Genomic DNA, 15,002 nt, shown 5'->3' with positions numbered 1-15,002 from the left:
CATTGGTCCTTATATGCCTTGGATTATCTACCTTTGTCGTCTTTAGCTCCTAGTGAGGTTCTTCTTTTGAGCTAAACCTCTTCAGATGCTGTTGGACTCCAATCACCATGAGTCCCAGCAAACACGGGCATTGAGCAGGGGTGATGGGAGTTGTAGTCCAGTGACACTGGGAGGGCCTGTGTTTAACCTTTCCCTTTCATAAGAACCTACAAAGAGCCCTGGAGGATCAGACCAAAAGGTCCATCTAAACCCATCTTCTTTGTTGCTCTCAGGGGCCAACTGGATGCCTCCGAGAAGTCCACAAGCAGGGCATGAGAAAGATGTTTACTTTCTTATTTAACTTCTTAACCATTTATGTCTTGCCTTTCTTCCATCATGGAACCCACAGTAGCCTATCTGTGGTTCCCAAGAGGTCTTCCATCCAGGCACTGACCAGACCCAGACCTGCTTAGCTTCCATCAGAGCAGCATCCTCAGCTGTCTTAAGACCATAAACTGGGATTGGGCGATTGCCCTCCTCTGCTGTTTTCCCCTAGCAATTAGCATTCAGAAGTAGACCATCTGTTCTATATGAATGTTTCATATAGGCTTCATGGCTAAATAATGTGCCATGAATTAGCCCTCTCCATAAAGAGTGGTCAAAAATGCCTTTTAAGTCACAGTCTACTACAAAGCAGGTGTTGTGCATAAGAAGATCCTGCTGTACCAGGCCCATGGCCCCTCTAGTCCAGCATCCTGTTCTCAAAGTGGTCACCCAGGTTCCTATGGGGAGCCCAATAGCAGGTCCTGAGCACAAGAACTCCAGCAAGTGGCATTTGGAACTTTGACTGGTTCCAACTGTGGAGACAGAGCAGAGTTGTAGTGATGCGTATCCATTGATAGCCTTCTCTGAGAAATTGTCCAGTCCTCTTTTGAAGCCATCTTAAGTTGGTGGCCAACACTGTTTCCTGTGGGAGGGAGTTCCATGGTTTACCTGTCAGCCTTCAACCATCCAGGTCAGTGGTCGTCCTGGCCTCCTTGGGGAGCAAGTTCTTAGTTTATGTACGTGCTGCAATGAAGAAGGACTTCATTTTATCTGTCCAGAATCTTCCAAAACTAAGCTTCATTGGATTCCCAACGTTCTGAACGGGGGGAGAAAAACTTCTTCATATCTGCTTCCTCCATGCCATGCTTAGTTTTTTAAACTTCCATTGTGTTTCCTCTGCATCTGTCCCAAATGCTGCATCTGTTCCTCATGGGGGAGTTGCCCTTGATCATTTCACTTGCTGCATCTGTTCCTCATGGGGGAGTTGCCCTTGATCATTTCACTTGCTGCATCTGTTCCTCATGGGGTAGTTGCCCTTGATCATTTCACTTGCCCTGAGCTACAAGGGCCGATGGTCTGCCTATAAATAAGGCAGTTTCCTATGTTTCCTATCCGCTGCCTCACTCTTACCTCATGCCCTGCAGCAAAGGAAGCACAGTAGAGGACGATGGCAGTCCCTTCTCGCCCAGCTTCCTCCTATTCCACTGTGCAAGCAAACTGATGGTTATCTTAGAATGCAAGAGATAGCTTTGACTAGGAAGCACAAGACGCTATCATTTAATCTGCTGCACCTTTCAGAAAAAGCTGCTTCCTGAGTGAGGTGCTAACATCTTCTGAAGTGATGGAAATGCAACCATTTAGTCAGTCGCATTGACAGGGCAAATTAAAATCCGTGTACTCTTAGAGGGGAAAGAGAGGGGTAGTAAAACGGGTGTGGCCCTCTCCTTCCGAAATGTGGCTGCTTTGTACAACTTTTGTCAGCTGTTAAGCTATCAGAAAACACATGCCCATTTCCTGGTCTATTATAAAGTGATGGTTTTAACCAACGAAGCCAGAAAGACTTGGAACCAGGTTACCTGAAATAGTGTCTTAGCATAGAAGAGCTGGTGGCTGGATCAGGCCAACGTCCCATCTTGCCCAGCATCCTGTTTTCACAGTGGCCAACCAGATACCTATGGTGAAGTCCACCTATGGTGTCGGCCCACAATAGCAACAACACTCTTGTTATTTGTGATTCCCAGCCCCTGATATTCAGTACCTGCTCCATGTCCTGCCATCAAGTGAGGTGAAGTGGGTAGCTAAAAAGGAAAGAGCCTTCTTGGTGGTGACACCCCATTTATGGAATACCTCCCTCCCTCCCTCCCTCCCTTCCTTCCTTCCTTAAAATATTTTTTATTAAGTTTTCCATTTTAACAATCCAATAAAAACCACATTAAAACATTCCAAATTATAATACAATCAAAAAATATTCAATGCCGAATTATATATCTTTGGGTGACTTCATATGCTCTGAAGTTCAGGGAGTGATGATCTAATATTTTACTGCATTCCTTAATTAGCCCAAATAATTCTAATAAAACATTTCCGATGTTGATCCTTCATTTATTTTTAACAGCCTCTGAATTAGTTTAGCAAGTGGGTTAGTCCTTTGTAGTTCTGTGTGAAATATTTTTAATTTTCTTCTTCTTTATGTTCCTGTTGTAGTCCAAAGTCCTCATCGACGCCAGTTTCACTTTCTGCACACAAAGGCAAATCTCAGTGCATCACATCCAAGACAAAGGGAGATCTAGCCTTCCGCTGTTAGCGCTGGGCTAATATACAAAATTCCCTTCTGTGATCTCGTTCCAGCTGCTAACAAGCTGATGCCTCAGGAAAACACCATAGCTCCCACCATGAATCCTTTTTATCATTCCATTAAGAGTTGTGGCCAGAATCATAGTCAAAATTTCACACACTCAATTTTGTAGTTGAACCATTAACAATAACAATAGCAAGATACTCTTTCAATCCTGCTTTCATATTTCAAACAGTCAGCCTTTCGGGCGAGATTTGCCGAATAAAACAGCAAATGCAAAGTATATCAAGAGAGAATAATGGAGGCTCACCTCCCCCAACATACCGATCCAATTACGACGAAAGTCCTTCTCCAGGTCGAATCCTTGGCACCCAGCGGCTGAATCAATTAGCAGAGTACTTTATCCGCCCTAGTTCAGAGCATGCCTGTTAATTAAGTTTGAATTTTATTTTAAAAAAACAGGTGTCCACCGCTCATGGCGCAAGTTTTGGAGAGCTCCCGAAAGGCGCGGTGCAATGCACCCAGCGCCCCCTGCCACCCACATTCCTTCAGGACGGACGGCAGGTATCGGATGATCTGCGGGTAGAGCACCCCCCCGCCCGGCCCTGGGGGTTTTTGGGGAGGATAATTACTCCCATATTATCTTCATTAGCTGCACAGAAAGGCTCCCCTGGTCTGGGGACAGCCGTTTGCCATGGCGGCCAGACAGGAAGTCTTTTTCTTGCTGTTTTTTTCAATCTTGACAATGATGATGCACCAGTGGGGAAAAGAGCAGGGAAAGGCTCTTCTCCTGTTAACGTTCTTGTTTATTTGTTGTGTGCGCCAAAACAGAGCTGTCCCCTGATTTGTCCTCTCTTGCCACCAGGTTCCCGTAAGGATTCCGTCCCCCAGGTCCTGCTTCCGGAAGAAGAGAAAATCATCTTTGAGGAAACAAGAAGCAACGGGCAGACTATCACAGAGGAGAAGTGAGTGAGATTGGGGTGGGCCACAGAAAAAGTGAGCCTAAGAAATTTAATTGTGGGTGTCCTATCCCCACCCACCCAATAACAAAAGGAGCAAGAGGAGGTCAGTGTGTGAGGTCGACTGCAGGGTGGCAAGAGTTCTGTTCTGGGGGGCAAAATATCTTGCTCCTGCCCTGCATTCGGTATCCGTGTTTAGGTAAACAATTCAATGAAGAAGGCATTCAATGAAGCAGCATTTAATGTTGCCAGTGTCCACATCCTGCCCCTTGATTGGAATGTTGCAAACCTTTGTACTGCGTAACGTCACCATGAAACCACACAGCACAAAGCTTTGCAATGTAATACAACTCGGGCATTTTGCTATGTACCAGGACCAGGTGCGCAGCCTGGGAGTCATTTTGGACTCACAGCTGTCCATGGAGGCACAGGTCAAATCTGTGTCCAAGGCAGCTGTTTACCAGCTCCATCTGGTACGTAGGCTGAGACCCTATCTGCCTGCGGACTGTCTCGCCAGAGTGGTGCATGCTCTGGTTATCTCCCGCTTGGACTACTGCAATGCGCTCTACGTGGGGCTACCTTTGAAGGTGACTCGGAAACTACAACTAATCCAGAATGCGGCAGCTAGACTGGTGACTGGGGGCGGCCGCCGAGACCATATAACACCAGTCTTGAAAGACCTACATTGGCTCCCAGTACATTTCCGAGCACAATTCAAAGTGTTGGTGCTGACCTTTAAAGCCCTAAACGGCCTCGGTCCAGTAATACCTGAAGGAGCGTCTCCACCCCCATCATTCTGCCCGGACGCTGAGGTCCAGAGCCGAGGGCCTTCTGGCGGTTCCCTCATTGCGAGAAGCAAAGCTACAGGGAACCAGGCAGAGGGCCTTCTCGGTAGTGGCACCCGCCCTGTGGAACACCCTTCCAGCAGATGTCAAAGCGATAAACAACTACCTGACATTCAGAAGACATCTTAAGGCAGCCCTGTTCAGGGAAGTTTTTAGCGTGTGATATTTTACTGTATTTTTGGTTTCTATGGAAGCCACCCAGAGTGGCTGGGGAGGCCCAGCCAGATGGGCGGGGTATAAATAAATTATTATTATTATTATTATTATTATTATTATTATTATTATTATTATTATGTAACTCCACAACACTGCACTTCCCTGCATATTCGTCTTATGCCTAAGCAGGCAATAGGACCAAGCATTGCCTATAAAAGACAAAACAAATATGTGGAATTTTCTTTCCCCCCTTCAAAATGAGGGAGATTTGTGAGTTTTTGCCACTTTTTAAATGCTATTTTGTTTCTGTTGCTTATCCCTTAAGCTTTGGCCAGTTTCTTCACTTGTGGGAATCCTTTCCTTACAGGCTTGTTTGCCAACAAAGAAACAAAATGAAACAAAAAAACCAAAACAGAACCCTGCAAAGCTGTTCTGCAGAAGGCCTGAACTTTGCAAAGGGAACATGCTGTAGGGGCATCCATCCCATTCCTGTTGAGGTTCACTGCTTCTGCATATGACCTATAGAATCATAGAACTGTAGGGTTAGAAGGAACCCAGAGGGTCATCTACTCAAAACCTTGGGCTGCCCAATCCAAAGCTGAAAGAAAAACAGATGGGGACAGGCAAACTGTGTTTTCAGCACATTTCTGTCTCTTTTTTAAACCACAAACAGTCCTCCCCCCCCCCAGAGGATCTGTTGCTCTAGCAGGGTTCCCCAAACATGGGTCTCCAGCTGTTGTTGGATTACAGTTCCTATCATCCCTGACCACTAGTCCTTCTAGCTACGGATGGTGGGAGTTGTAGTCCAAGAACAGCTGGAGTTCCAAGTTTGGGAAACCCTGGCAAAGAAGTGCTTTAAGTCACTTTAATTGCACAAACCTAAATTTCCCAGAGCCCAGCTGAATCCCTCCCAGAAGATATGAGAGTCTGGGTGTGCCTTGCCACTACCTACCTGGTGGGCAGGCACTGTTGCTACGTATCTTTAGGCACCAGGCAAAGACATTCCTCTTCTCCTAGGCCTTTACACTAATTAAATAATCTATAGGGCCTTTTGAAACTGCAGGGAGTGTGTTTGTCTATGAGTTCTCTTTGGTTGCTTCTTAGCATTTTGCTGCTGACTGTTGGGTTGTTTTTCCTAGGAGTCTGGTGGACGCCGTCTATGCACTGAAGGATGAGGTCAAGGAACTTAGACAGGTAATCAAAAGCATCACTCTATTCCAGGATGACATGTACATAATGGGCATCCACCGGGGGGGGGGGAGAGACAGTTGCCCCACCTAGAATGAACCCTAACTCCATCTTTCACATAAAAAACAGAGGAAGTTTCAAACATTAGTAGAACCTAAGATAAGAAGTAAAATGTACAGGTGTTGTTCTTTTCAAAGGTGGAGAGGTTGTGAGAAATTAGCCTGCTCCCCCCTTTCAGTGTTTTAGTTCCCCCTCCCCTGGAAAAATTCTTATGCACACCCTCACATACATGCACAATATTGCAAGATGTGTTTGCAAGGTCCTGCGTAGCATAGTGGTGAGAGCATTATGTCAGGATTAGGAAACTTCCATTCAGCCACAACACTCATTGGGTGACACTGGGACAGTCGTCATCTCAGCTTAACCCACCTCGCAGGGTTGTTCTGAAGGTTGAAGAGGGAAGAGCTAGGGATAGACAACATGGCATAGCCTAGATGTTCGTGGACTGAGAGGCCTCTATTGAGGTTAGTGAAACCTTAAATTAAATATGGTTTTAGCGTCATATCATTAGACTGCCAGTGTTGTGATGTGTACCTTCTGAATTTGTGCACTGAGGGTTGATGGGACCTGTAATTGTTGAGAATGACAGAGTGAGGAGCCTGCTGGGTCAGACACATGGTGGATCCAGCATCTTGTTCTCACAGTGGCCAGCCAGATGCTGTGGGAAACCTGAAAGCAGGACCCCAGTGGGTATTCAGTAGTATCACTGCTTCTGATCACAGAGGCAGAATGTAGCCATGGCCAGTAACCCACAAATACCTTTCTCATCCACGAATCAGCCCATTCCTCTTCGCAAGCCCATCCAAGTTGGTAGCCCTCACTTCCTCCAGAGAAGGGAGCTCCACAACTTAGCCATGTGCTGTGTGAAGAAGGGCTTCATTTTTACCTGCCCCAAATCTTCTAATGTTCAGCTTCATTGGATACTCATGAGTTCCAGAGTTAGGAAAGGGGAAGCAAACCTCCCTCCCTCTTCTGTCTACTCTGTCAAAGCCATGCATTATTTTATGCACTTGTAACTTATCGCCTTTTACTTGCCTTTTCTCTGAACCAAAAAGTCCTAAACGTTGCAGCCTTTCATTTCTCGTTTTGTCAAAGGCGCTGCACCCTTAGATTATTTTCGCTTCCCTTTTCTGAACCTTCTCCTGCTTTGCAATACCTTTTTTGAAGTGAGGCAACCAGAACCGTACAGTTTTCCAAATGCAATGAGTGGGTGGGTGGGTGTGGATGTGTAAATATGGTGGGGGGGTAGGTTGACTGAGATATGCATATGTTTGTGGGTGGGGGATTTGTGTGGGTACTGAGTGAGTGGAAATGTTCTGAGTGAATGGAACCCTACTTCATTGATGTTGATTTTTTCATCTCTTTTATTTAATTGTCATATCTAATTGAATTTGATTTCCTCCTAGACTGCTTTGTGACCTTTTCTGGTAGAAAAGCAATACAAAAATACTTCAAGTAACACCATCCCATCCCTGACCACTGAATCTGCTGACCAGGGCTGATGGGGCTTGTTGCTCAGCTACATTTGGAAGGCACCATCTTGGCTGCCCCCCCCCCCAAAAAAAATCTGTGCCCCCTGAACATACACTAATGAATAAATGTATAAATCAGGGATCAAAGTATAGGCTGTAATTTCTATCAGTGTTGCAGAGGACTTAGCCTAGCAGGTGGCAAACAGGGTGGTATTCAGCAAGGTTTTACTCAACATAGACCCATAGTAATGAATGAGCATGACCAGGTTAGGTCTATAAGTTTAAGTGTAAACTAAGTAAAAACTTAGTTGAGTACCATACTGGATCTGTCCAGTGGACCAGGGTCTCCTCCACCCTTCCACAGGCCAAATTTGGCATGAAGGCTGGCTTTTCACCAGTCGATAGACTGTGGAACTCTCTCCCACAGGAGGCAGGGATGGCTGGTAACTTTGATCAGTTTGAAAGAGAATTAGACAAATCAGTGGAGGAACAGGCTTTCAGTGGCTACTAGCCATGATGATTATGCTCTTCCTCCACAGTCAGAGGCAGTAATGCTCCTGAATACCAGCTGCTGGGAACCACAGGAGGAGAGAGTGGCTCTTGGGCTTGAATCCAGCCTGCAGGCTTCCCACAGGCATCTGGTCATCCACTGTGAGAACAGGATGCTGGACTAGGCGGACCATTGGCTTCACCCAATAGGGCTCTTCTTATGTTCTCATGTTCTTATCTGACAATAGAATGACATCAGAGGACCTGTTTTGGCTCCTGTGGAGCTTTGAAGTCCTGACAGTCACCTGGCTATTGTGCTCACAAAGTACTGTGTACGGTTCTTTGCAGGCCATGGGCTTTGCAGGTTCTGCCAACCAGCTGATGGACGTTGCTGAAAACACCCCTTTTGGGGCTCAGATGTGCCTGACTTGGCTAACCACCCCTGTGGTGACCTGCCTGGTGAGCCTACTTAGGCTCAGCAGTCAAGATTTCTCTGCCGCTGACTAAGATATCATTGCAGATGGGTTGGTTTTGGGGAGTGGAGAGAAAGTGAGAAGCTTCTTATGTGGAATATTAACACCCTGCTTCCTCTGCCTACAGGAGAATAAGAAGATGAAGCAGTGTTTGGAGGAAGAGCTGAAGTGCAGGAAAGATCTAGAGAAGTTGGTTCGGAGGCTACTGAAGCAAACAGATGAGTGTGTCAGGGAAGACGCCGGGCGGAGGTCCTCAGTCCTCGCCTGATTTCTTAACCCTGCTCACACGGGGTGGTTAGCTCACAACATCAGGTATTCCCTGGAACTGAGGGGTTTGGTGCCCCTTCTCGTCATACTGGAGTTTGTGTTCTGCTTTTGTTTCGGGGGTTTTTCACAGCATCATAGACTTTTAGCATTGCAAGGGACCCCTCCTGAGGGTCATCCAGTCCAACTCTCTGCAATGCAGGAATCTCAGCTAGAGAATCCCTGACAGAAGGCCACTCGACCTCTGCCTAAAAACCTCCAAGGAGGGAGAGTCCAGCACTCTCCGAAGGAATCCGTGCAACTGGCAGACAGCTCTAGTTTTGTTCTGTTACAAACAAGAAAGGAAAAGGCTCTGCTGATTTCTTTATTCCCCCCCCCCCCCGCCCAATTCAAAGAAGCCAGCAACAGCCAGCGAGCAATTCTTTCTTTAAAAAAACAAGAATCAACCCAGGCCATGCTTCGGCCCCTGAGTCTCTGTGACCCACCTTTGTAACTCTAGGTACCTCATTGCACCTTTTTCTAAGAACGTGGACTTTGCAACTGACCAAATGCCATTCGGAGTGAAGATCCGCTGAGTGGAAGCTGTAGAGGAAACGCTTTCCCCCACTTTTTTTCTTTTTCTTTTTAAATGCCTGTTACTTAATTTATTGGTTTGGTGGGCAGAGAAAAAAGGGGGAAATGGTTCCTTGAATCACAATCAGGAAAGAAAGTTAAAGGTGATTTGCACTTCTTTAGATAATCAGGAAAACCGAGTTAGGTTTCCCCGTCACATTAAATGACAACTGTTTGTTACCTGCACCCTTGAGGCACAGAGCACAACAACACAGTGGTTTCTGAAATGGCCTTTCTATGGATATGAATATGCAATGGGCACCACAGTGCGTTGGACTACATTTGCCTGGGTGCCTCTGATCTGGAGTCTCTGGGAGTTTGCAGAGATCCCTCAGTAGTGCTTCTTTTGAGCAGCGAGGGCTTAAGAGCACAGCAGCAAGCTTTGCTCACCACTGTGGAGTGTGTGAGCTTCACATGCATGTGTGTGAATGTGTGTGCCCTTTGGGTTTTAACTAGGGCTTCAACATATTGGCTAGATGAATCAACTTTAAAACATCTCAGTCGAGTTAAAACAGTGGCCCCAATCAATCCGAGGGGCTGTACCCAGCATGAGTAATACCCAGAGTCGACACACTGAAATTAGCAGACCTAAGTTATAACTGTCCATTAACTTCAGTGGGTCTACTCTATGTAGTACTAGCATTAGATGCAACCCTTTAAAAATGATGAGGGTGGCCTTGGATTGTATTCACCAAGTTATACTCTGAATAGAGCTATTGATATTAACGAACCTAGGTTCGTTTAATTTCAGTGAGTTTACTCTGTGCAGGACTAGCACTGATTACCACCCTAACTTAAGCCGATGGATTTAAATTGGATCAGATTCACATTATACATTTAAAGCACCATACATTCCCCCGAGAATCCTGGGAACTGGAGTTTCACACACAGAGAGAGCTAATATTCCCAGCACCCTTAACAAGCTATAGTTCCCAGGATTCATGGAATCGTGGACTTGTAGAGTTGGAAGGGAGCCTGAGGGATCCTCTAGTCCAGTGTTTCCCAAACGTTTTTGGGCAACGGCACACCTGTTTACCGGGAAAAAATCTCGCGGCACACCACCATTAAAGCCCCGCCCCGTGACGTCAGCGCGCAGCGTCACGCCGGGAGGGACGCACAAAAGTGAAAGTTTTTTCCCTTCCCCTTGCCGGGGTGGGAGGAGGCAGCAGAGCGAGGGACTGAGGGACGGCGGCAGCTGAGGCGGCGGCGGCTGTTGTGGTGGTGGCGGCGATAGCGGGCGGAGGAGGAGCCGTCGCCGGGAGTTGCTGCTGCTGCTGTTGCTGCTGCTGCCCGGACATGCCGGCCTCCTCCTCCTCCGCTGTCTCGCGCTCCTCCCTTTTGCGCGCGCTGCCCCGCCGCTCGGCACCAGCACCGCGGAGCCGCCCCCGGCTCGACGCGGATCCTCGCCGCCGCCGCCTCTCGCCGCCCGACTTGCCCGCCTCCCTCCCACGGCACACCAGCCGGTGTCTCACGGCACACTAGTGTGCCGCGGAACACCGGTTGGGAAACACTGCTCTAGTCCAACCCCTTGCAAGCAGGAATATGCAGCTGTCCCCTTTGGGGATCAAACCTGCCACCTGTAGTGTGGATAAACCTCAACTCTGAGTAAAACTTATTTGGGTATAGCTCACAACTTTTTAATTATTATTATTATTATTTTAAAAATAGTTTTTGTAAAAACCATTTGCATTGAAAACAATCAAGCGGCAAGGGGCATCTGGGAAGTGGCTTTCCCTCCCATGTTTGAGAGAGAGGGAGATTGCATGAGCAGCATCAGAAAATGCCTCTGCTGGCTTAGAAGAGGCATTCATACCACACATGGAAAGCTCTCTGGCACTGCTTTCCCCAAAGCGCCCTGGAAGCTTCTGTTTACTAAGAATGCTGAGAGCTATTCCTCTCCTAGAGTTGCAATCAAGCCTTCTTCCCAGGAGACTCAGGGAACTTGGAGGCTGGCAACTCTGAGCACTATCAACACATTAGACTTCCCAGGGTTATTTGGGGAAAGCCTTGACTGTTTAAAGTGGCAAGATATTGCTTCAAATGTATGGTGTGGCCCCAGTCTCTCTCTCTCTTTGGATATGCAGAGCTTCTCTTCTAACAGGTTAGACCTATAGCCCTATATTGGCTACTCCAGGGCTCTGGAGACTTAGAGGCCACATGTCCATGTTTTGTATTGGCCAAAGGCAAATGTAGGCAAGGAGACAGACACAACTGTTTATACACACAGAGAAAACATGTACTGCTCACAGTTCAGAGACACAATCTAGCCAGGCAAAAGCAGTCAAGGAAGAAGTGAAGCAGGGCCAGCAAGGGACATAGCCTAGGGAGAGTCCTGATGGCCAGTTGAGGAGGGGGCACACAAGACCCCCGGACCTGAGGTTCCCCATCCCTAATCTGGACTCTCTAGCAAGGCCTCTCCTTGGTCTCAGGCTGAGAAAAAATGCCCCCGTCCTCCTGCTCCTTGTGAAACTGGATTTAACTGGATCTTTTAAAAAAGAAAATATTCTAGTCCTTATTGACTTGTATAAAGGGATGTGATAAATGGGGAAGCCACTGAGGACTGAGTGTGGCGGTTGGTCCCTCTAGCTCAGGATTATCAGCACTTAATGAGTGGCTCTTTAGGGTTGCACTTGGAGGTGCCGGGAATTGAGCCTGGGACTTTCTACATGCAAAGCAATGCTCTACTTTTGAATCTGCAGTCCCTTCCCTCTTCTGTCGGAAGGGGGTGCCTCTTCTGAGAAGACACTTACTGGATGAAAGGTAGTTCTGACAGCTAAAAACAAATAATACTTTTCCTCAGAAGAGTGCATTTTGTTGCAAGCTAATTTATGTAGGTGGAATCAAAGCAAAATCTGTCCGATTCAGTCGGTTTTGTTGATCAGCTGATAGCCCTTGTAGTATGTTTCCTTTTCTCCTTTGACAGAGTATTTGCTGTTCCCCTTCAGGGTGAGCACTGATGCTGAAGTTGTGTGCTGAGACTTAAAAAAATAAAATTAAAAACAGGATAATATATTCTGTGATCATAAGTGGGAAGGGAGATAGTTCAGATATTCACAACCATGTGAGAAATGTTTAATGGAAGCTGGATGAATTTCATCCAGCTCCATCTAGGATAAGAAGAGATTATAGATGCTTAGGGAACACAAACTAAATCAAATGAAGAATGAATCTCCTTTTTGTATGTGCTCTTAAAGGAAACATTTAACCTTAACAATATGCAAGCCAGCCAGGTCTGCCTATAATATAACCTGCACATTTCATTTATTTCCAGGTTCCTCAAAGAGTATTCCTGCTCCCTTTCCCCTGGCTTTATTTTATAATTGCTGGCATAATTCCATTTTACCAATAGCTCTACGAAACCAAACTTGGAATTTTAATGGTTGTTAACTACGTCACCGCAATGCCTGAACTCTGGCCTTCCTAATCCACCCACAGTCAGCTTTTAGCTGGGAGGGGAAATCCTTGCCACTAGGTGACCCTAAACTTTGTAAGGGAAAGCACTTTTGTTGAAGCAGCTGGCACCATCTTGGTGCAGCAGAAGGGAAAGGAGGACACAGAGTTTCATGCCGTTAAAGGTCTCAAGACTGGCTGTGCAAAGATTTGGAATATAGGACTCTGCCTTGTGCTGAGTCAGAAAATTGGTCCAACTAGGTCCATACTGGTCCATCTAACTTCTCCCGCCCATGCTGCCCATCCCGCCCATTTCTTCTTCTTTCTTTTGAACATTGCATGAATGTGCATGTGTTTGTTTGCTCATTTGTTACCTTATAAAAAGAAACATTTTTAAAAGCACAAAACTGATCTAGGGGCTGGAGTGTCTTGGTGACGTTACAGATACTGGTCAATGAGCCTTTTGCATCGCCATCTTCTGCTCCCAACATGGCTGCACCATCTCCCCCAGCTCCAGAACACAACCCTGGTGAGGAAGAGGCACATAATGCAATGATGGAACTGACACAGAGTCCTTGACGCTCCAAAAACATGTGTTTTCAGCTTTCATTAACTTGAAAACGTAGCAGGTTCCTTCCCTACCAGCTGGGAGCAGAATTTTTAAGGAGCTGGATAAATTCTTGCTTAGAAAATCCCAGACTTTGTGCCAGGGCGCACATCAGCAATGGGACTCTGCAGGTGGAGCACAGCTCCCATGAGCCCCTGCCAGCACAGGTGTCCGGCACAAGTCCCCCTTAAAGGTAAAGAACCACAGGGAGAGGTGTCCCTCATCCCATTTCGCTACCTGAGGCAAACCAGGAATTTGCCCCCTTCTGTCCCCACCCCCATGGCCCACTACCCACTTCCAGTGCTGCCAGAATGCTCCCCTCTTGCCAAATTCAGCAAGAGTGGCTGGAGCAACCTAGCCAGATGGGTGGAGTATAAATAATATCTTCATTATTCTCCAAGGCGTTTCTGTGCACCTTCTCTGCCCCAGGGGCAGCAAGACAAGCAGCAATGCAATATGCCACATTACTTCTCCTCTTGCCGAAATTCGGCAAGTGGGAGGGTGTTCCACTGCCTGTTTTCATTTCCACTGCCTGAGGCGGGTGCTTCACCCTCACCTTTGGGCCGGCTCTGGCCATAAGAAAGGAGACCAGCTAGGGGAAGCCTTCAGACTTGCTTGTTTTCCATCATGAAACGTTGGAATTTGGATATCTTTTAGGTTGAGGTGCACACTAGGTGACTGTGTGCCCTACTTGTACAGGGCACACTTCTCTGCCTGCAGGCATCCTCTGCTTGAATGGCTGCCTGGTCCAAGACAGCAAACTGAGCAGGCACAATATTCCCCTGCTCATCATCTCATCCATTGGGGCAGTATGTGTTGTATTTCTCTTAGGGTAATTCTTTCTAGATTTGCATCTATGCATATACTTTAGATTATGCAGGCACGTGTCTTTTTTGCCTTTGTTTGTGGCAATGCAAAAGCAGGCAACACCCTTAGTCTCAAGGAGATTGCCTGCCCTCTTGTTTTGAGGACTAATATGTGGTTTCTTTATTTTTTTTTCTGAGTTATAGAGAGTGCCTACAGATTTGAATGTAGGAAAGCTGCATTATATAACTGAAGTCTGCTTAGCAGGTCCTGATACGGGCCATGCCAGCCTTCCCCAATGGTAGAACCCTCCAGATATCTTGGGCAACAACGGTTATCAGTCTCAACAAGCTTGTCCAGAACATCTGGAACAGGGGCAGGTATGGAAAGGTACCAGCTGATAGTGGTTTTCCAAGGGCCTAGTTGAGACTTTGCCAGCCCTGCTTACCTAGGCTCTGCTTAAGAAAGGAAACTTGGAGAGTGCCAGGGGATGAATCTGGGAACCCCTGCATGATAAAGCTGGGCTGCAGCCCCTCCCATAGATCCAGTTAAAAAGCACTGTGACCCACCCAACCACCACCCCAGGTGTCAAAAGTTTGGGAAATTCTGGTATTGCTATTCAAATTCAGCATTTGCTTGCACTGTGTGAACCTGATGTGAATAAGAGAGAGAGTGTGTGTGTGTTTAAGGAAAATTAAGCCTGCAATCCTAAACACCCTTTCTCAAACAGAAGTCCCATTGAACTGAAAGGGACTTACTCTGAATAAAACACCCACCGGATTGTGCTGTAAAAACAAAGAAGAATATGCAGCTATCATAAAGGAGCAGAAGCCATGTGTGAATCTGACTTCAGTGTTCTCAAAAATATATATATTCTTTGTTTACAGCTCTTTGTAAATAGGTTCCTGTTGCATCCCACACATTAACTCTTTGCCTCTCATGTTTCCTTCCTGTCATACATGTTCTTATTTTCTGTCACGATGACTGGTGCGTGTTCAACTTTTTCTAACCTGCTTTTATTTTGAGCAATTTTTTAAATTGTGGTTTTCAACAAAAATAAAAAAGGGTTTTAAAGAAAAATAAT

At 46.5% G+C, this 15,002-nt stretch overlaps 1 protein-coding gene across 2 annotated transcripts in view; it reads left to right on the top strand.

Moving 5' to 3' along the window:
* The window catches only part of ARHGEF6 (Rac/Cdc42 guanine nucleotide exchange factor 6), an 81,023-nt gene extending 66,022 nt beyond the window's left edge, over positions 1–15,001 (top strand). For both annotated transcript variants that reach the window (XM_083486402.1, XM_083486403.1), the window contains 4 exons: positions 3,465–3,564; positions 5,699–5,753; positions 8,369–10,112; positions 10,637–15,001. In XM_083486402.1, coding sequence (XP_083342528.1) covers positions 3,465–3,564; positions 5,699–5,753; positions 8,369–8,509 — 296 coding nt within the window. In that variant the 3' untranslated portion in view covers positions 8,510–10,112; positions 10,637–15,001. The remainder of the gene's footprint in view (positions 1–3,464; positions 3,565–5,698; positions 5,754–8,368; positions 10,113–10,636) is intronic.
* Position 15,002: the final 1 nt, after the last annotated feature.

The sequence above is a fragment of the Podarcis liolepis genome, assembly GCF_965112155.1.
Source record: "Podarcis liolepis genome assembly, chromosome: Z".
Lineage (NCBI taxonomy): Eukaryota > Metazoa > Chordata > Lepidosauria > Squamata > Lacertidae > Podarcis > Podarcis liolepis.
This window is presented reverse-complemented; position numbering and strand designations above follow the sequence as displayed.